The sequence below is a fragment of the Triturus cristatus genome, chromosome 3_2 (genome assembly GCF_964204655.1).
Source record: "Triturus cristatus chromosome 3_2, aTriCri1.1, whole genome shotgun sequence".
Taxonomy (NCBI): Eukaryota; Metazoa; Chordata; class Amphibia; order Caudata; family Salamandridae; genus Triturus; species Triturus cristatus.
The window spans coordinates 315,275,767-315,299,322 of NC_140584.1; the positions used below are offsets into that span (position 1 = coordinate 315,275,767).

General features: G+C 44.2%; 1 protein-coding gene across 1 annotated transcript in view; it reads right to left on the reverse strand.

Annotated features, from left to right (window-relative positions):
- The window catches only part of LOC146857259 (uncharacterized), a 220,295-nt gene extending 212,011 nt beyond the window's left edge, over positions 1-8,284 (reverse strand). The window contains exon 1 of the mRNA XM_085647024.1: positions 8,105-8,284. Within this exon, the coding sequence (XP_085503150.1) occupies positions 8,105-8,284 (180 nt within the window). The remainder of the gene's footprint in view (positions 1-8,104) is intronic.
- Between the last annotated feature and the right edge of the window lie 15,272 nt (positions 8,285-23,556).

Here is a 23,556-nt window from a genome sequence, read left to right on the forward strand (position 1 = left end):
TTGATTTACTCATGGAGTTGGAAGATATTGATTCTTATGTAATTGTATTTTATAGTGGTGACAATGATTTTGAACTCAAATCGTTTTTAGATGGGGCATATTGCGATCCCCAACTCTTGAATTTAGTTGATGAGCAGATTGTTGCGCTGAAACTTTTGCTTGGATTGACTGGTGGTGAGCGTGATGTTGAGCTCAAACCTTTTCTGATGGGGCACATTGCGCCCCTAACTTTGCGTCTATTTGCAGGTGTGGGCATTTTTCTGTTGTGCTCAAACCTTTTCTGATTGGTGGTGGGCTTTACTTAACTTGAATGCTCAAGCCATGTTGATGGGGCATTTTGACACCCGAATGTTAAAGTGAGGTTTTTTTGTTGACATGCAGTTTGTAGCGCAATTCTTTCTTGGTCATGTTTTTGGGCTTAAAACTTTTGCGGGGTTATTTTTTTACCTCATTGCATTTACTTGTGATGGGCTTTTGCACCCATTGGTGGTGGGCTTTACTTTACTTTACTTGTATGTTCAAATCATATTGAGGGGTCACTTTGGTTCTCCAATTGCATTTTGTGATGTGCAGCTTTTTGCACAATTTTTACTAGTTGTTCTAGGTGACTTTTGTGCGCTCAAACCTATGTTCGGGGTTATGTTCCTACCTCTTTGCATGTACTTGTGTTGGGTATTTGCGCCCACATTTATTATTCATTTACTTTTTACTGTGTTAATTTTTGGCACCCTGGTTCTGCACCACTCTTTACTTGGGCATCTGTGTTGCATCCTTTTTGGGGCACATTTATTTCATTGTATTGAAAGGAGTGTGTGTGTGTTGTTCTGTGTTATTTCTTATAGCTTTCTTTCCCAGGACACTGTGTTGCATCTTTTGGGGCACATTTATTTCCATTTTATGAAGGGGAGAGTGTGTTTTTTGCTGGTGTGTTATTTCGCTCTGTATTTCTTCTCCTTTTACTTATTTGTTTTTATTTCCATCCTATATGGTCTATCGTTTGTTATTGTCTCCTTAAAGTAGGAAGGTGTGTGGTATCCTGCTCTTCTTAATGTTTAGTCCTTCCTTTGTATTCTGTGCCCTGCTGCTCAGCCATTGTGATGTCATTGAATGATCCTGTGTCTGGTAGAGTGAAATGTCAGTTGATGTATGTGGGCGGAGCAGCTGGGATGCTGCTCCCAGTGGGGCTACTGCTACAACTATTTTATAAGTTACAATTCCCTGTAACTATAGACTCCTGAATGAACTGAAGAATAAACTACCTTTTGGATTCACCATCAACTCTGCCTACCCTCCTTCTTACGTTATTACACAGCCCTTTCCCTCTTTGTCCCCAGCATCTCAGGAGATGTCTAGAAATGCTCTAGAGGAATCCTAGCCCTTTGTGTGGCTTGTCCCAGGATATTTCAGGTCCTCTTCTGACATTTCCAGAAGCAGGGCTGGAGTACTTTTCATCCAGCATTGCATGCTAGGATCTTCTGCTGTTCAGGTACTGGAGATGCGGCAACCAAGCATTTGTGGAACTTGGAGATTTACTCTTTGTACCACAGCTGTTTATTCATTTTTCACGACATTAGTAGGAAATTGATGACGCATGAACATCAAAGTAGGAGCACTCGGGTTTGGAGCCAGGAATCACAAGCCGACTGTCACACTTTATGAACTTTGATGAGTCACTTTATTATCAGCAAAGTACTTTGAAGCCCAGCCAACGGACCAAGTATCCAAAGTCATGGCTCATTGACTTTGCACTATGCAATGAAATATATATTACGGCTAGTACATAATGTAGAAGCAGTTACTTACTTTATGACAGACAGTGCTGTGCCTCCCCCTCCTCTCTCTTAGTGCTTGATGCACCCACTCCCCCACCTTTCCTCATTAGTAATAGTATCTCCCAGGGGGATCTTGATGGAGCACCGGACGAGATATGGCTGTGGCTGGCAGAGTGAAGCCTGGACTGAGGTGCTGGTCGTTTCCCATTTCGGATCCACGCTGCTCTGCGGCATAGAGGTCTAAGGTTGGCTGGCAAAAAAATACACCCAGACAACTTCTTGGAATTACCTTTGGGGCAGCCCACACCCAAACAGAAACTGCTACCTGTGAGCTTGGCATTTTTGTTTAGTGCTTGTCATGGAAGCGCTGCCCTTTGTGCGAAACTAGGTGCCATTTAGAGAGTTTGCCAACATGTCTCATCAAGGGGATATTAATTCCGCCAGCAGAGTTGAGCGGAGGAGATATATTTAGCAATTCGGTGTTACAAGAGTAATGCGGAATTACTAAATTCCTCTGGCAGAATTAAAAATTCTGCCTGCCCCTAAAATAACATCACCACCCAATATCCTTACCCTCCCTCAACCCTAAAAATACTGTTACCATCCAATGTCCCTAACCACCCCCAAACCATTAAACACCTTTACCACACAATATGCCTACCCAACCCTAAACCCTCAAAAAAAACTTTCCTCCCAATGCCTCTACCAACCAGTAAACCCTAAAAACACCCTTATCACCCAATACCCTCACCAGCCCCTACCCTAAAACAACTTTGACACCCAAAATACCTACCCACCACAAACCCTAAAAAAACATTGCCACCCAATAAACTTATCCACTCCTATACTCTTAAAGCACCCTCATCACCCAGGACCCTTACCCACCCCAAACCCTAAGAGCACTGTAACCACCCAATGCCCCTTCCCTCCCCTAAACCTTAAACACACACTTACCACTTATTAACCCTACCCACCCCTAAACCCTAAACGACCCTTACCACCCAATACTTTTACCTATCCCTAAACCCTTAAAACACCTTTACCACCCAATTCCCTTACCTACCCTGAAATCTAAAAACCCTTACCATCCAATACCCCTACCCACTCCTACACCCTAAAAACACCCCTACTATTCAATACCCCTACCCACACTTGCAAACCCCCTTAACACCAAATACCCTCACCCAGCCCAAACCCTAAAAATTCCCTTACCACTCAATATCCTTACCCACCCCTAAACCATAAAAAACGTACCACCCAATAACTTTGCCCACCCCTAGACTTTAAAAACACACTTACCACCCAATACCCCTACCCACCTCTAAAACATAAAAAATAAAAAAGGCATGCGTTGTAAAGGCATATTCATGGTAAAGGTAATGCGTGGTAAGGCATTGGGCATTGTGTGGTAATGGATGTGTGGTAAAGGCATTACATTGTAATGACAACGTTGTGAAGGCTGTTTCCCTCCCCCATGGTGTTTTCCACCTATAAGTCTTGAATTTCCCTACCTCTTCTCCTTGAATTCTTTGTCACTTCTATTTTCCAGAGTACGTACATTGTCCTTCAATTCATAGTGCCCTCCATCTCTTAGGCGTATCCATCTCTTCTCACTCAATGCTGTGCCTCCTTGGTCATCATATGTGGCCAAGGCTTCATCCAGGGCTATTTGTTTATTTCCTATATCTCCTGTGCCACCCAACATTTTTCTTTGCATTACTTGTATGCTTGCTATTTTGATGTGTTTGCCTCTTCCTCATGTGTTCCTTATGTCCACTTTTGTTTGGGGTATTCACCTGCACCCTTGGAGTTTATTATCCTCTGTACATCTTGGACTATTCACCTCTTTCCTACCTATGCTATCTCTTAGAGTTGCCTCCCCCTTATCTGATTTTTCAGACTCCTCTTTCAATTAGGATACCCCCCAGGTTCCTTGTCTCTACCATGTCTTGGGATATCCATCTCTTTCCCTGCAGACATTCACCTTTTCTGTCCCACTAGATTACCTCTCTTCTATGAATTCTCTACTCACCTGTATCTCTCCAGCATTCACCTTTACATCCTGTGTTCACCTTCTCTCCTCTACCCCATAGGAATCTTCCACCCCTGATTCATGTCCCTGTTCTAACTTCTACAATATCCGTACACCATATCCTGATGTCTCTTTTCTTGTGTTTCCTCCCACACTGGTCCAGGGTCTACACCTCACCAGGGTGCCCACCTCTTCATCTCCTGGCCATCTCTCTCATAAATTCTAAATGTGGCTCTCTTTACTATACTTGCCCCCACTTCTCTTTTCTCTTCCTAGATATTCACTGCTTATCCTCGTAGTCTACATTCTCTCCTATATCTTGTGTTCCCCTCTCTTCCCATCCATCTTCTGAAGACCCACGTCTTTTGCATGGCTGCACTATTCTCCATCATGTGGGAATCATTCGCTATGCACATGGGTTGGCTTCTCTCCTCTACCTCCTGGGTATATTCCTCTAAATTCATGGCCCTACATTCCTTCCTTATCCCCAAGACATCCTCCATGCACAAGTATCACCTTTTTGCTTCTTTTCCTTTAGTTTACCTCCTCCAAGCACATGCACCTTCCCTTCTCTCCTCTTCCCCCAGGTGTCCTCCATGCACACGCATTCACTTCTTGCCTCTTTCCACTGTGGTATCCTCCTCTCCTCACTTGGGTTCACTTCTCTCCTCTGTTCCTTGGATATCTTTTTATAGGTATGTAAATATCATATCCCACATCTATCCCCAGCAATATTGTCTATGCACCTGAGTTCACTTCTTGCCTTTATCACGTGAAATATCCTCATCTATGCACACAGGTCACTTTTTACTCTATCCCCTGGGGTATCCTTCTTTATGTACTTGGGTTGACTTCCCCCATCTGTCTCCCTCCTCCACACGTGCGGTCTCTTGTTACCTCTATTCCAAATAGTGTCCTCCACTATGTAAGTGCAGTCACTTCTCCTTTCCCCAGTGATATTCTTCTTTTTGCAAATGGGTTTCCTGCTTGTTTGTGTTCCCTGTGTTATCACTGCTACACACATTGGTTCTCTTCTTATCTCTGTACCCTGTGTTATCACCTCTAAAACACATGGGTTCTCGTCTCACCGCTGTCCTGTGTTATCATTTGTGCATGAATAGGTTCTCTTCTCATCTCTCTACTCTGTGGTTGACTTCTCCATGCTTATGGATTAACTTCCATCCTTTATCCCCTGGGTGTACACTTCTATCCAAATTGGTTCTCTTCTCTCTTCTTTCCTTTGTGGGACTGTCATCCACGCACATAAGTTGACTTCTCTCTATCACGGTGGCATGTTCTTTCCTGCATGTGTCTACTTCTCACCTCTCTCCCCTATGTTACACTATTCTGCACACAGGGGGTTCTCTTCTCCTTTCTGTCCCCTCTGGAATTCTCCTACCTGAACATGGGTTTACTTCTTACCCCATCCGCTAATGTTATCCTCCTCTATACATGTGAATCCACCTATTGCATTTAGCCACATCGTACTAATCTCTCATTGCAAGCAAGAATGTGTAGGAGGGGATTTGAATTGGCCAAAATAAGAATGAATTTGTCAGTGTAGACCATGGCATGGTCACTGTTGATTGAATGAATTGATACAAAAGTTCATTGGTTGTTGTAGGGATGAGTTGTCAGGGGAGGGATTTGTTGGACAGGTCTGAGGTGGATAGGTCAGTTTAATGATAAAATGTTGAAGTAAGGGAGGGTTTGTTACGGTAGGTGTTGATTAGCAGACTAAGGATGAATTGGTCAGTTTAAGCATGGACTAGTTAATGCATTGATGCTCAGTGTAGAGAGGGACAAAACAGTGAAAAGAAGAGGAATTTGGTATGCGTAGTGAAGAGCCAGTGATCAGAGTTGGAACAGATTGTTCATGTAACACCATATGCTCCAGTATAGTTCATTGGGATGGTTGTTTCATGTCTTAGAGGATGTGGAGTGGATGCACTGCAGATGAACATGTGATACCTTGAGTGACATTTTGATGTAATTGAACATCAGATGAAGCTTGAACCCAGGCCTGGCTATTTACTCATACCATCGGCATGGGCATATGATATGGGTTATGGAAGATAGCTTATAAATAAGTATGCTTGCCTGGTGATTTCTATCCATGAGATATGTACATGACTAGAACCCTGCACAATAATAATGGCTAGACTATTGAGTATTCTAGTCACTTAGAACAAAGACCACTAACAGGTGGTCATAGAGGTTGGCCATTGAAGATGTTGTCTGATGGATGGCAGATTTTATTTCAGGCTAGGTATCATTTGGACACTGTTTCCCGACCCTTCCCCTCCCCCCCCCTCCCCCCTCAGCGCCTTGAGACCCTCACGGGTGAGTAGCGCGCTTAAAAAATCCCTGATTGATTGATTGGTCAGAAGCAATTCTGTCCAGGTAGGAGAAGCTCCAGTTAATATTTTCCAGCAAAACAATAGCTATGCCAAATTGTTAACAAAAGCAAAAAAGACCATGGTGATGGGAAGAATGCTTGAATTAATCTCAGCAAATGGCAATTATTTGGCAACATTCCAGTCCATTGTTTTTCACCCACAAAGCTAATCTAGACAGAGACCTGTTTTATGCAAATCAATCTCAGCCCTATTCCAGTAGGAGCAGTCCATCTATAAAATCCAACGCCAGGATCCCTCCAGATAGGAACACAAGCAACCCAGACCGATTTCAGCCTACTTAGGCCTCATCAGTAAGATATAGTTTGAGTCCTGCACCACGCTGAGCATTAGATCTAAATCTAGGTGCACCTGGCACACTTAGGCCTTCTATGAAAGGTCAGGACAATACAGGTTTTGCTTGAATACTGGTCAACTCTATCCCCTGTTCTATCCTCTTCTGCATGCAGGGGTTCTCTTCTCTCCTCTGACCCCTCTATAATCATCTTCTTTGAATATGGGTTTACATCTTGCCTCTTTCTCCAATGGTATCCTCCTCTGCACACCTGAATCCACGTACTGCCTTTATCCCCTGTGATACTCTACTCTGTGCGCATGGGTTCACTTATCGCCTCTGCCCTACATGATTTTTGCCTCTTTGCACAGGGGTTCTCCTCCTGCCTCGATCCCCCGTGGACTCCTCTTCCATGCACATGAGGTTCCCACCTCCATCTCAGGAGATATTCTCTTATTTGCACATGGCTTCACTTCTCAACTCTAAGGCCTGAGCATGTACATTTAAGCACACTCATTCTCATATCTGCTGTCTTCCTTTTCCACTTTTCACCTGCTTATCTTCTCTCCAGTACCACGGTGATCTCCACTTCTCCCCTGGCTCCCCTCTTCTCAGCAGTGATGGATCAGACTATTCACCTAGGCCCTCTTCTTTTTATTCCCTGGGATGTCCACTTCTCCGCAACAGCTCGTCTTCTCTCCTCTGTCCCCGGGGGTTAATCCCTACTGCAATGTCAGCCTATTCTTTAATTTACTGGGGTCGCCACATTCTCTTTACATTTCTAGTCACTCTCCCCAGTTTTCCTCTATCCTCTCTCTGCCCCACCTCACCTGTTCCCTGTTGCTCCCAAGAGGCTTTGCGATGTATCACCTTGGGGGCCGACTCAAGGTACCCAGCATAGGACCAGATGCCAGCTCCACTGGCGCACGTTTGCAGCTGGATAACCCTGTGTGGAGGAAAATGTCTTGAGACGTGTTTACTTGCAATCCACCTTTTAAGATAACTATAAACAACGGCCCCATTCATTCTTCGCTCAGACAATGCTGCAGCTTTGGTGACAGAAGCGCCGAGAGCCCCCATTTTACCGATATCCAAACAGAATGTACTAATAGTTTAATATCGAGTTTTAAAACATTATAAACACAGCATCTTCGCAAAATCTGCAATTCTCACCGTAGCATGTAACAACAAATCTTAAAACGTAACAAACTTTACAGATGTAAGTGAATGTCTCAGTCTCACTAAAATTCATCTGAAACGTACAGATTGACATAATCTCTCCTACAATGGGCACCTTGGGTAAAAGTTAGGATGTTGTGTAGTAAAACTACATTGATTGTATTTGTTTTTCTAAGGACACCGCTCTTGATGACATGAAATATGCACTAATCCTGAGCCAGGCACACGTCACAGTTGGTGTGACCTGCAGCTGAGTGAGTCTTGCATTAGCTCCAGGTAAACAAAAGATGCACCGTTAAACCGGATAGTGGGAGCACGTCTAATGTGTCGTCGCTGAATCCTAGCGCTTCGAAGCCAGCGCACTTGTGATGGAAAATGCCCCACTCGCTGCCTCTGCCTCCCCGCGTCACTGCCCGACGGTGGTCCTTACCTGTGGATGCGGCTGAGTGCACTGCAGGACAGGGCCTCGGTTAAAAGCAGGACACGCCAGGCAGGGAGGCCTCCCACCGCCTCTCCTGTCTGCTCCTGGAGGTCTGAGCTCCCAGCCTGTACACCCACTGGTGATACCTCTCGAGTGACACCGGTCACAGGCCCAGGAGGGAGGGACCATAGTCCTGTCTGTACTGGGCGAACAGGTTCATGCACCTGCAGGCGAAAAGATTAAGTCAGTAATGCAACCGAACAGCACAAGGCGTATTTCATGCCGAAAGGTCTGGGTAACAGAGCACTCCCCAGGGATGCCCAGAGTGAACTAACGTATAGGGTAAGGTAACGTATAGAAGGATGCAGCAAGTGAGCAGGGTCGTGTCTTTAACGTATATCAATGTAGTAGTCAGTATGTGAGGCGATAGATGGTCACACGAGGTGGTCATAGGAAGAGGTGGGCAGAGTCAGCGGCGGTAGTCAGGGTACCTGGTGGGGTCTTCATTTCATAGGGTGTGGTAGTCAGGAGGCAAGTTGGGGAGAACTATTTGGGTCAAAGGCCAGTGGTGTGGGTGGCCTGTCACTAGGAATAAGTAATCAAAGTTTGGGTAGGTAGTTAGTTCACAGGATGTATTAGTAAAGGCATAGGAAAGAGTATTCCGTGAATAAGGATGATTCTTGAGTTCCTAAGGTGGGATACGTTTAACTAGGTTACTCTAGTCAACACAAAGGGTAAAGTAGTCTTTGAATAAAGCTGAATAGTCAATATGAAGAGTGGGTAATTAGTACACAGGATATGGTTGTGAGTTAATGCATCGAAGAAGGCAGTGAGTCAGTTCATATGATGGATGACCTAGTGCATAGGGTGGGGTAGGCAATTCAAAGAATTCGCAGGCTTGGGACTGGATACAACATAGCCAGTGGAAATCATGAGTAGTTATTGTTTCGGGAAATCTGCTCCTAGTGAGATTCTTCGATTACCTGGGAATTAAATTGTCTGAGGGTATGGCCTGGAAATAACATCTTAACAAGGCCTTATTCAAATTTCCCCAGTTAACCGGGGCTCTGCATCAGGAACATTGTCTATCCTACACTAAGCCAATTGCACCAGCGCTATACAGTAACTATATAGTTTCAAGGCTGTGCGCAGTGTCCTTTATTGGGCCAAGTTGTGGGGTATGGCAACAGCAAGTGACTTGACAACCATGGAGAACAAGTTCCTCAAAAACCTGGCTTCTCTTCCCCAAAGCACTCCCGTCTGCTCACTGAAGCTCGACATGAGCATTAAACCCATCAGTGATCTAGCAAAACTCTGCCCCCTGTTGTTTTGGCAGCGGATGGTTAACACCCCGGAACTGAAACCCTATGCCGCCGCCTTTGAGGAGGTCTGTGCCCTAGATACCACAAACAAAATAGGCTGGATTAAATACCTCAAAAGTCTAATGTCCAGTATTGGTCTTTCAGGACGTAACATTGTTTGTCCACCAACCCACACCAAAAGACAGGTTAAACTACTTTACTGGGAATGGGTTGAGCAAAATGCATATTCTGATAGCATCCAGGGCAGGCTAACTGAAGAATTTAGAGTAAATATAGCTGGTATTCATCCAAGTTCAACGATAAAACATATGTAAATATCTTGATTGGGATGAATACCAGCTATATTTAGACATAAAGTATATGGAACCACGTAAAGGTTTTACCTAGTGTGTGGTGTACTGCCTGCTTTAATATTATCTTTGCCCTGAGGAAGTCGTTGGGCCATTTACCCAAGACGAAACACGTGTTGGCTGCAACATTTGTGCTTACCTGTTACTATGAACTGTCATGCTATGACCTCAAGGAGAGACTTTGAGAAATAAGAAAATAAAGAAGACTGTTTCCTGATTATATGGACTGAATTTTCTTCTGAGACATTAATATTACTGGTTTGAACATTTATTCACTGAAGAATTTAGAGACTTCAAAGTCAGCCGCTCTGTAGAAAGCTACCTTGACATAACCAAGGTGCTGACTGACAGGAAGCTCCACATGTAATTCAGGTATGGTAGCCTGCCAATCAATGCATTCACAAACTAATGGTTGACCAATGGAGCACAGCAAAAGGGTTGTCCCTGTTGTCCCTGCCCGCAAGAATCAATTGGCCATTTTTTCTTTGCCTGCACATCGTATGCAAAACCCAGGAACAAATGGCTGACCACAGTTTGTAGGCAATTTGGAACTAAAGATTTTAGAGTGGCCCTGCGCATTTTGAAATCAGATTCAAGACCCTTGTTTGAGTGCGCAGCTGCAAAATTTCTGGGCCACTCATAGGCGATCAGAAGGAGATCACAGATAGACCCCTCAACTCACTCCCAAAAGCTGCAGATATGATCACCTGCCTTATTAAGATTATATGTTAGGATGGTCACTAGTTACAAAATGTGAATAGTCATCTTTTTAAACTTCTGTACATAAGCAAACTTAACTATCCTTTTTAGTTGCTTACATTGTAAATATTGGTGCTTTTAAATATTGATTTTGATCCAGCTGTGTGTTTTTTAATGAATGTAACTGTATGCCCAGTTGACCTCTCAAATAATAACTAACGCATTTGCACTTTAGACAAGGTACTTCGCTCTTTTGCACAGTAATTTCTGATTGGAACCCGGGATGGAAATTATGAATTGTATGATATCTGTTGTTTTTAGGAGTTTTATTGCCCGTTGGTATATCCATGACATGGACTGTCACTTTTTAATTGTATTGTTTAAATTAATCATATGCACTGTCTTGTCGTCAAGTGGTATGTAATAGGTTCACTCTGAATGTTTGTCTCTTTTATGGTATTTTACAGAAATAAAGAGTTTGACTGACTATTGTTTAGGGTGGAACAGAAAGTGTATGGATAGCTTGGTCAATATATCAATACACTGATTAGTTATATGACAAATTGGTCCGTTTATGAGTGGATTGATTGATTTATGGGCGGGTCAGTCAGTGCTGGAAGTAAATTGTCACTGCAAGACGATGGGTTGGTCAGTATAGGGATGCACAAGTCAGCATGTATAAGGGTGAGTTAGTTCGAAGATGGACTCTGTGGGACTAGGCAAGGGATTGTTAGTGTACATATGGGATGAATTTTTGCAGGGAAAATGGTCATCATACAGAAGGGTACTCAGTGTATGTAAAAATTGATTTTTCAGTGCAAGGATTTGTAGGAACTGAGTTGGCGAATGCGGGAATGAATTTGCCAGTGTAGACCATGGCTTGGTCACTGTTGAGATTGGATGAATCGATGCAGAAGTTCACTGGCTATTGTATGGATTGGTTTGTAAGGGTAGGGATATGTTCGACAGCTTAGAGATGGTTAGGTTAATTTAAGGGTAGATTGGTCAATTAAGGCAGGTGTTGGGCCAGGTACGGGTAAATTAGTTGTCTATGAATGAAGTGGTCAGTTTAATGGTGGACTACTTCATGCAGTGATGCTCAGTGTGAAGAAGGAGAATTTGGTATGTGTCGAGGAGAGGAGATGATCAGAGTTGGGATGGATTCGTTTTCTAATACCATATAGTTTATTCAGATGGTTGTTGCAAGTCTGATTAAGAGGATGAGGAGTAGATGCACTGCAGATGACCATGTGGCACCTTGAGGGACATTGTTGTGTGATTAAAGCTATGGCTGTGCTGTTTTCACGTAACATGGATATGTGCATATGGCTGGGTGATGGAAGTAGTCCTTTAAATGAGTATGTTTGGCTGATGATTCATGCCCATGAGATATCTGTATGATTATAATTGTGGACGAAAATGATGGCTAGAATAGTGAATACATTCTAGTTACCGAGAAAAAAGACCACTAAACGGTGGTCATAGAGACTAGCTAGCTCTTTTGTCAGGCGGAGTTGTTGTACAGATAGTAGGTTTGACTCTAGGCTAGGTGTTGTTTGGGAACTGTTGGCCTGGAGCCAATCGATCCAAACAGGAGAACTCACCGTTATTATTTTCCAACCAAACAGAGACTATGCCTAATTGTTAACAGAAGTAACAAACAGTGCGGTGATGGGAAGAATGCTTGAATTCATCTCAACCATTGGCAATTAATTGCCCACAATTCAGTCCATTGTTTTACACCCACAATGCCACTCTAGACAAAGACCTGCCATATGCAAATCAATCTCAATCCTACTCCAATAGGAGAAGTCCATTCTTAGATACCAGGCAAGGCCCCTTTGAGACAGGAACCCAAGAATCCCAGACTGATGAAGTATAGCTTGAGTCCAGTGTCACATTGAGTATGAGACCCATGTCTAGGTGTACACACTTGGGGCTTCTAAAGAAGGTCAGGACAATGTGAGTTTTGCTTAATTGCCTAAATATGGGTTAATTCGCACATGCTTTAGAAAGCTTTGAGAATTTAGAAAGGCTGCTGCTACTGTGTACCAACTGACAGGTATACTGATAAGACTGAGTGCCTTAAGTGACTGAAAGAAAATATAACGCCTGAGTATTGGCAGGTTGTGGAGAAGAGATACTTCATTTCCTAAGTTAAGTCAAAAGTCAAGTTACTCACAACATCACCCTTACTTGCAAAGCTCTGGTAGCTTTATAAAAGATCTGGGTTGTTTCAGCAGACCATCACTGTAGTGGTAAACCAGTCCCACTGCCGCAAGAGGCTGCCGAATGACTGCTGCCACTGGGCACCAATTCTCCTTCAGAGTCCCCTGATCCTTTCCTTAGCCACTCTGGTCATGGCCCTTCTACAAATTCTCTTTCCCACTTTCACACTGTCCCAAGGCTCTCACTCACCCCATGACCTACCGCAGTCGCCAGCCCCATTCAAACTTTTTCAACAGTCGCATTTTAAATTTAACCCAAATGTATAGCAAAAGATATTTTCCTTGAACCCTTCCTCATCAATATATATTTATATAGCATTAAACCCAAAAGAAACCAAGGGGCATATTTACAAGGAGGTATCAATTTTTTGACTCTGTGAGGCTTTTGTATGGGCACCATATTTCCACGGTGTCGCTCGAGACCTTTAGTGTCACCTTTTCACCTCTAGCGCCTATTTGTTCTAGTGCCAGATCCAGCTGCGGCAGTTATCACTAATGATATGCAAAACAGGTATTCCCCCTGAAAAAGCCTCACAAAACTGATACAGCCGTATTTACAACAATTTTGGGAAATGACGCTACTGTGGAAAAACAGGCACAGAGTCCTAATAGCGGCAGATTTTTACTGCTACGGAAAAGCAAGCGTAAAAATTATGCATGGCCACTGGTATAAAAGCAGAACATACCTAAATCACTCTGGCAATCTCTATGGCACCATGGACCTATTCCTACTGCAGCTCAGAGCACCAAAAAGACAACCGCCACCATCACCTCCATCTTCACCATCACCACAGAGGCAGCACGGGAGAAGGGAGCAGACATACCGCCAGAGGATTATCCTCATTGACCTCAGGGAGGAGGACCTCGTTGACCATTACAGGCTCAGGAGGAAGTCCATTGTCTGCCTCCTGCACCTGATTGCACCAAGGTTGCACCAACATCCCTCCTCAGGTCAAACTACTGACTGTACTACACATGCTGGTGCCTGGAACTTTACAACCCACCACAGCCAGAGTGGCAGTAGGATCCCAGCCATCCTTCTCAGCATTCCTCCACTCCGTCCTGGATGCCATCATTAGACTCAGACCCCAGTACCTCTTCTTCCCCAACACAATGCAGCAACAACAGGAAAACAAGCAATCACATGACTCCCTAGTAAACCAAAGGGCTTCTATAAATGTGCACAATGCAATGTCTGCCCATTTGCATAGAACAGACTCACAGAATTCCAGTATAACACTGCCACACTCAATACAGCAATTCATTAATTGCAATTCCAGATATGTTGTATATTGCATTAGGTGCCAATGTGGACTTATATACATTGGTAGCACAATACGTCCCTTAAAGGAGCAAATTTAGGAACACACGAGAAACATACATAATAACAGCACAGAGTATCCTCTTGTGGTCCACTTTAACACAGTACACCCTTCCATGACAATGACCAATATCCAATTTCATGGGATAATGCAAACACCTTGACACCCAAGGGGTGGGGACAGGACACTAGCGCTTAGACGAGCAGAACCACAGTGGATTTTGAAGTTACGGGCTGTGGATATGGGCCTGGACATTGACAGGGAACTACATGTGTTTCTAACAGAATAACATTTCTACACCAACGCATGGGTAGCCCTGATGACAGAATATTACTTCTTAATGTGTATTACAATGTACATTTATAACATTGCACTGTTTCTGTATGGCGGAATAGGTTGGGAATGCGGGGACTTGATGCATACGGGAAACAACCTTAACAACGCGGATTTTACACCGAGATACAATCACAATGCGGTCGTTCCAATGACTGCGTTGTTACAATGCAGTGCCATTACTACGCAAGTCATTACAATGACTAGCGGTAGGTGGCGTTCTAGACTAAGGAAAAGTATGATTTACTATTCCAACACCTTCCCTACTGTTGCACACACTGGAGGTGGAATAGTAAATCATACTATTCCTAAGTCCAGTGCTCCAACTAGCGCAAGTCGTTGTAATGGCACTGCGTTGTAACAACGCGGTCGTTGTAATGACCGCGTGGTGATTGTATTGCAGTGTAAAATCCGCGTTAAGTACTATATTCAATGTATACTGCCTAACACATTACTATTACTGTTTTCTGTTCTAAGAATGGATAGCTCTGTTACTTGTGATTGACATTCCATATGGACAGGTTACCCCAACCAATGTGTCAACCTACTACAGTATACCTCTTACAAATGGGCTTAGGGATTCACTTGTTGCCGTCTGTCACATCTATCCTATTCCACATCTATATTTACAGACGCATAGCTCGCACTAAACAACAGACTGGGAGACTACTTGTCTATGACCATTGCTATTGGACCTATTGGACCTATTGATACACTTGGTGCCTTATACTTTTTGATAAGTATATAATATGGACTTTTGACCTTTGAACTTGGATCTTAGCACTCTGGCAGTGTTCTAATATCGCATTTCTCTTCACTTATAAATTCCTTGCAATATCCACTGTGATCTGGTATCCACTCTAAATGGCCGCCATGCACTCGATACAAGTGCAGGAGTCCCTCTTTTACTACTTTTCACACTTCCTGTTGTCACCTTTATTTCTTTGAGTCTCATACATCTAAATAACTGAACGAATAATGGATATGGATCTCTCTTGCAGCTTTATACTTATATCGCTCCTTACTGGTACGCTTAAGTTCCTCATAGTAACTACTGGTCATGGGGACCAACTCCAAAATGAGACAGCGGACTCATCTGAATATTTATAGTTAAGTGTATGTGTTACCATTAGGGGAAACACTTTCCTCTGAAATGTTTTATGTAACTTTAGTTCAAACAGTCTGACTTCTGGGACGTTTTGGAACTACAGTCAGGTATTTCAACTTTATTTACAGGGGCATACTTCAGCCCAGAGTTGACAATAGACTTATAAGTAAGTTTTATTTATTTCAGACCTTTTACCTTCTTCTCTTCTATCTCTTAAATGGGTTGGCCGCCCTCTAGGACTCAGCTTAACATAGTATGATCGACCTTATCTTACTTGACAAACTCTTCTTCGCTTCTAATGTTCATTATAGATACTTGGGCACTTCATATTTTGGTACAGGCTTTCAAACCCTATTAGATAACAATTGTACCTTATTTGGTGAATTCTCGTAAATGTCACTACAGATACTAGGGCATTTATACTTTGGTACTGGCATTTGTTATTCTGCATTAAATAGAAAATGAAGTGACATATCTATACAAGCTTAAGTTTCCGCATCTAACTTACGGAATTTCCTTTTATCTGGATGGACGTATCACTGCCCTTCAGTTGCACACTGCCTGTACCTCTACTTTTTTAATCACGCAACTTACAGGCATACAGCGTATTTTGACGTAAGTAATACATTAGCACTAATGTCTTTTCGAAAACAAAGCCCAAACTTTCATTTCTAATTTTGCACATATGTTTTATATTTTGATTACCAGGACAAACTTGCACAGATTAGGAATGAAGGACTACCTATTTGGAGAATCGACTCATGAATTGTGATTAGTTCATGCCCATATCCTACGCTGTCTCTGACAAGCACTTTATGCATGAGGGACTTTTCACAGTTATTTAAATTGGACAATACTAAATAGAAGAATGCCTGCAGCTTCTTCTTTTTGAAGACTCACTGTTTTATTGTACTTATGTGTTTGCAATCTCAGTTGAGAACTCCAGATCACATGAACTGCTGAAATAATTTCTCCCTGTGGCTTTTTCCGCGATGTTTGAAAGACATCAACAGATTTCAAACAGCACATATAAGCTGCTTATTTATACCTTATCTTCTCTTAACTAGTCATTAAGGACATACCGGCTACATATAACTATTTACCTTAATGTCTTAGGACTTATTTCTTGGCTACGACACAGGCATTGGTGGATGATCTACGAACATTTGATGATTGCCCCCCTTACATAGCTAGATGGCGCACTGGACTTAGTAATACTATGATTTACTATTTCAACTCCAGTGTGTGCAACAGTAGGGAAGGTGTTGGAATAGTAAATCATACTTTTCCTTAGGCTAGAGCCCCACCTAGCGCTAGTCGTTGTACTACATGGCATATGCGCAACACAATCCTACAAGTCACACATGTTGAGACTGCCTATGCCACTGTGGGCCACATGTACAAGTGACCTACGCTGATGGAGTATCACTGGTCCCCAACTCATACCAGTGAGGCAATGCAAAGTCTGTCTGCATACCATTGCATGGCCTCATAGGTATGCAGTAACGCAAGTCACAGCAAAGTGCAGCATTCATTCACCCTATGTTTAGAATGTGTACCATGTCCCTAGTGAATACTGAAAGTGGTAAAGTTAGACTTTTATCCCAGTTTACCTTTGTGACTCGAACCCGAACCCTAAGTGTCCTGCATTCTGCAGGACACATATAAAGAGGAAATTGCATAGATTATTTGTGTTTGGTGCAGAAATGAGTCCCTTAAAGCAATAAGTTATTTGAGGACACTAAGCTGATACATGTGCACCATGGTGCAAGGGGGGGTGTTGGTACTATTCACTACCGTATGATGGTGCATATGTGCAGAAACCATGGGTGTGCTGTATGTTAGGAATATGGCACAGTCCACCCCATCACTTTAGATGCAGGTCAGCGCAGCCAGGGAACATCCAGTGCTGCCCAGTTGCAACAATTGCTAAATGAAGTCCTGTGTGTGCATTCAGTATTGTCAAGGAGCCTCACTAATGCAACACCATGTGAAATGCTGCATCCAAACACCATGTTGAAGGAAGGGATTCCCGATATAGTCTGTGTGTCCACATGTAAATCCCATGTTCATGAGGCATGTGATGTATCCCAGATCTGAGAACTGAGAAATATTGTCATATATCAACCTTGCAAGATCATTTATGCCATGATACATTACATCAATCATCATATACACACATCACATCCTATGTGCACACGGTTTTGGGGTGCACAAACCACTCTATCAGTCCTCCAAGGCTTCAGACTGTGCAGCAGTGTGCAGTATAATGCACAAACTGCATATTTCATGACAGCCAACAACACAATCATCTTGGGAATAATGTGTCTGTTTTGAAGCAATGCTGCACAGTTTATGCAATGAAAACAGACCACAGGAGGTTACTGTAGTCCCAATTGGAACCTGGGTAATTAGTGTGCATATCAAATAACAACGTCTCAATAGGTAATAGTAAAAAACTGGTTCAGAAAGCAGGCACAACAGTTGCAAAAAGGAGGAGGCAGGGAGGCATTAATCATTTTTGCAGCGATTGTGAATTTTAAACAAAGTGGAAAAAGACAATGGCGGCACTATATTACAATAAATGTGCTGTAACCTGTACAAACATGTGCATTTGTGTGCTCATAAAGAACAAGGCGAACAGTGCAATTGACAAGTGAAATAGAAGAACAAAGCGCAAAGGAAACAATAATAGCATACACAAAACATTTTAGTGGTTCAAATTCATTTTCAAGAATTTACAGGACAAAGGTAATTTGCTGAACCACAGCAATTGCGCCAAAAATTGTGCAGGTGGTCGACGGCGTTTCAACCTGTAATCTGTTCAGATCATCTTCAGAACCAGGTTACAAATTTTTTATTACTGGGTGATTGTAGTACGGCAATTGCTATAGAGCGAACAATAGTAGCACCCTGGTAATGGTGTGTGGGTGGAGTAGGCGAGCACACGCTAAAGTTGATGCAGCACCAAGAGGATCTCGCCTTCTGTGACTGACCTCCCCAAACTTTCCCTGTATACCAATTCAACAGTTTTCGCCACCAGACGTCTTCCCATTGACACCGGTCCAAAAATCACTGTGGTCTCCTCACATATACTTTTTTGAATGGTCCCTACCGGTTCCCTCGTGGGCACCTACACAGTTGTTAATTAATTAACTCTGAGCATTCATTCAAGCAGGAAGCAAACCACTGAAGGATAGTTCCATTGATAACTGCACATTGCGATAAGGTGTTTAGGAGGATGCCATGGTTGACAGTATGAAAGGAAGAGGAGAGGTCCAGGAGGACAAGTAGGGAGGCCGAACCTTCATCCAAAGATCTCTGTAGATTGTCTCTAATGTTCAATATAGCAGTCTCCATGCTGCAGCCTTTCCTGAACCCTGATTGGAAAGCCTTATGAAGGTTGAATTTTTCAATGTGGTTGTTGGGTTGTACCAGCACACATTTTTCAATGGCTTTGGCCAGAAGGGGGAGGTTTGTAATAGGTCTGTAGATATTAAGGTCATTCTGGTCAGCGTCTGGTTTTTTGATGAGCGGTTGGTGACTTGGCTGAGCTTAAGGAAGGCCGGCAAGGAGCAGCTCAATTAGGAGGAGTTGGTGAATTTGGTCCATGTAGGAGAGATGAGGCGGTTGAGATTTTTTATGAGTACAGCAGGGAGGGGGTCATAGATGTGCAATGTCGGCTTCATGCAAGCGACTAGTTTGAGGATTTGGTCAAATTTGGTTAAATTTGCATCGTTTTTCAGCAGCAGGGGTGTGAGTTTAGTGTTCTGGATTGCTGAGAGAGGGTGTATGGGGAGACTGCCATTGGTAGGGGGTAGGGCTTTGGGCAGGCCCTCCTTGCAGGGGGGTACCCAAGGTGTAGGTTAGAGAGGTGGGTTGGACAAGAGAGAGTTCGATGTTGGTTATTTTTTCAGAGAAGAATGTAGGGCACTCTTCTCAGTGCTTAATAGAGTTGCTGATTGAGTGTTGCAGGAATGGGGAAGTTTGCTGCTTGGTGATGTTTAAAACATCTTTAGGTCTGTTCCTAAAATGGTCAAGTTGGGCTCAGAAGAAGGAAGATTTTTCTTTGAAGATTTTTTTTTTGTATTTAAGGCGTTCGGCTCCGACGATCGAGAGCTTGGTGAGTGATGGTTGTTGTCTCCAACTTTCTTTCGCCAATCAGAGTTGTCTCCTCTCATTGTTAAGGTCTGTATTAAACCAGGGTCTCGAAGACATACTCCATGATTTCTTGAGTTTTAGAGTGGCAACTGTGTCAAGGAGGTCTGCAGTTTTTTGTGTTGTAGTGGGCAGTGAGGTCATCAACAGATGCCAGGTCTGGTGGAGGTCAAATTTGTGACCTGACTAGTGCTTCTAACTAAACCTGGGGGATTTGATATATGTTCCTTGTCCAGCACTTTAGACAGATAGTTTGGAGGAGGTACTTAGGTTGGATGTCATTACGATCGAAAAGGATTGGTGATGGTCAGTCCAGTTGGATTGTAGGATAGAGCTGAGGAATAAGGTGTTATTTTTGGAGATGATTGCGTCAAGGGTAAATCCCTTGTCGTGAGTTTGTTTATTGTAGTGTTAGATGAGATCATTCACTTTGAGAAGCATGGATAGGGTCTGTACTAGTTCAGGTGCAGGTTTCGATCTCCTAGTATAACGATTGTGCTACCTATTAGGGAGTTTTGCAATATGAGAATAAAGTCTACAAGGAATTGTGAGTATTTCCCCAGAGTGTGATAGATGACATAAAGTTCAATGGGGTTGGGGCCTTAAGAGTAACCCTGCGTGGAGTATGCGGCCTGGTGCTCCGCGTAGTTCCACGGAGTTTAAAAAAAACTCTGTGGAACTACGCGGAGCTCAGTTCCGCCCCAGGCCCACGGAGAGTTTTTAAAAATGTTTTTTAAAAAACACTTACCTTCTTTGTGAGCCGCCCTCCTTCCCGCCGCGGTGTCTCCTTCTTTCCGTCGTCCTGCTCCTCGCGTCCCCGTACATATTACATCTTGCATGAACTGCGCACTTCATGCAAGAGGTAATACGTACGGGGACACGAGGAGGAGGACGACGGAAAGAAGGAGACATTGCGGCGAGGAGGAGGGCCACCCGCAGAGAAGTTAAGTTGTTTTTTTAAAAAGAAATATAAAGGTGCTGGCCTGGGCTGAGGGGTGTACTCTGCTCCACCACAGAGTCTGAGTTTTGCCGCAACTTTGCATTTCCAGCGGAGCGCAGGGTTGGTAAAACTCCGCAAACTCCGCTGGCGAAGCGGAGTACTCGGCCAGGAGTTACTTAAGAGGAGAGCTGGGCTCCCAAATGTTCAAAACTAGAGTATTTGGTAATGCAGATAGGTGTTAAGCAGAGATCGTTTTTGTGTATGATGGGTAACCCCCCCTGCAATCCTTCTGGTTGCAGCGAAAGATTGAGAAGCCCAGAGGGGAGAGGAGGTCCATGAGAGTGGATGAGTGGTCATTCAGCCAGGTTTCATTTAGAAAGCAGATGTCAATTTTGTGCCCTAGGATAGTTTCAGCTATATCCGTGGCATGCTTGAATTCTGAAAAGCAATTTAGTAACATGCAGCTAAGGGATGCTGGTGATTTTGAACCCGTCTGACTGGATTGGATGGTAGTTCATTGGGCCAGAGGTCTGGGGGTACGAGTGGGTTTCCGGGTCCTAGTCATGCCAAGAATGACTGGGATCTTATGGTAGGAGGATTGTCATATGTGAAGCTCAGCTCCATCAATTGTTCTTTTTGCATTTGTCACCCTGAGTGGGACGGGTATGCTCAGACGTGAGTCCTGTGCTCTCCATGCCACTGGAATCAAGCTATCCTGGCTGAAGAGGGGTGAAACCCCGAAACCGGTCCTAGGATGCTTGTTTCCAGTCCAGGGAGGACCTGGCCTGGCAGTTCGGGCTGGACTGTTCCCATTGGGCACAGGGTCAAGACTGATTTGCATATGGCTGGGTCCAAATTGGAATGGCATGGTGAGCAAAAAAACGATGGATTTAGGCCCAGATCTCTGTACTGGGGTGAATGTATGACATTGTTCTGCATTCTGCATTCTGTCCATCAATTGTTCTTTTTGCATTTGTCACCCGAGTGGGACGGGTATGCTCATACGTGAGTCCCGTGCTCTCCATGCCACTGGAATCAAGTTATCCTGGCTGAAGAGGGGTGAAACCCCGAAACCGGTCCTAGGATGCTTGTTTCCAGTCCAGGGAGGACCTGGCCTGGCAGTTTGGGCTGGACTGTTCCCATTGGGCACAGTGTCAAGACTGATTTGCATATGGCTGGGTCCAAACTGGAATGGCATGGTGAGAAAAAACGATGGATTTAGGCCCAGATCTCTGTACTGGGGTGAATGTATGACATTGTTCTGCATTCTGTCCATCAATTGTTCTTTTTGCATTTGTCACCCCGAGTGGGACGGGTATGCTCAGACGTGAGTCCCGTGCTCTCCATGCCACTGGAATCAAGCTATACTGGCTGAAGAGGGGTGAAACCCCGAAACCGGTCCTAGGAGGAATGTTTCCAGTCCAGGGAGGACCTGGCCTGGCAGTTCGGGCTGGACTGTTCCCATTGGGAACAGGGTCAAGACTGATTTGCAGATGGCTGGGTACAAACTGGAATGGCATGGTGAGTAAAAAAAGATGGATTTAGGCCCAGATCTCTTTACTGGGGTGAATGTATGACATTGTTCTGCATTCTGTTCATCAATTGTTCTTTATGCATTTGTCACCCCGAGTGGGACGGGAATGCTCAGACGTGAGTCCCGTGCTCTCCATGCCACTGGAATCAAGCTATCCTGGCTGAAGACGGGTGAAATCCCGACACCGGTCCTAGGATGCTTGTTTCCAGTCCAGGGAGGACCTGGCCTGGCAGTTCGGGCTGGACTGTTCCCATTGAGTACAGGGTCAAGACTGATTTGCATATGGTTGGGTCCAAACTGGAATGGCATGGTGAGCACAAAAACGATGGATTTAGGCCCAGATCTCTGTACTGGGGTGAATGTATGACATTGTTCTGCATTCTGTCCATCAATTGTTCTTTTTGCATTTGTCACCCCGAGTGGGACGGGTATGCTCAGACGTGAGTCCCGTGCTCTCCATACCACTGGAATCAAGCTATCCTGGCTGAAGAGGCGTGAAACCCCGAAACCGGTCCCAGGATGCTTGTTTCCAGTCTAGGGAGGACCTGGCCTGGCAATTCGGGCTGGACTGTTCCCATTGGGCACAGTGTCAAGACTGATTTTCTTTTGGCTGGGTCCAAAGTGGAATGGCATGATGAGCAAAAAAACGATGGATTTAGGCCCAGATCTCCGTACTGGGGTGAATGTATGACATTGTTCTGCATTCTGTCCATCAATTGTTATTTTTGCATTTGTCACCCCGAGTGGGACGGGTATGCTCAGAGGTGAGTCCTGTGCTCTCCATGCCACTGGAATCAAACTATCCTGGCTGAAGAGGGGTGAAACCCCGAAACCGGTCCTAGGATGCTTGTTTCCAGTCCAGGGAGGACCTGGCCTGGCAGTTCGGGCTGGACTGTTCCCATTGGGTACAGGGTCAAAACTGATTTTTCATATGGCTGGGTCCAAACTGGAAAGGCATGGTGAGCAAAAAAACGATGGATTTAGGCACAGATCTCTGTACTGGGGTGAATGTATGACATTGTTCTGCATTCTGTCCATCAATTGTTATTTTTGCATTTGTCACCCCGAGTGGGACGGGTATGCTCAGACGTGAGTCCCGTGCTCTCCATGCCACTGGAATCAAGCTATCCTGGCTGAAGAGGGGTGAAACCCAGAAACCGGTCCTAGGATGCTTGTTTCCAGTCGAGGGAGGACCTGGCCTGGCAGTTCGGGCTGGACTGTTCCCATTGGGCACAGCGACTAGACTGATTTGCATATGGCTGGGTCCAAACTGGAATGGCATGGTGAACAAAAGACGAGGGATTTAGGCCCAGATCTCTGTACTGGGGTGACTGTATGACATTGTTCTGCATTCTGTCCATCAATTGTTCTTTATGCATTTTTCACCCCGAGTGGGACGGGTATGCTCAGACGTGAGTCCTGTGCTCTCCGTGCCACTGGAATCAAGCTATCCTGGCTGAAGAGTGG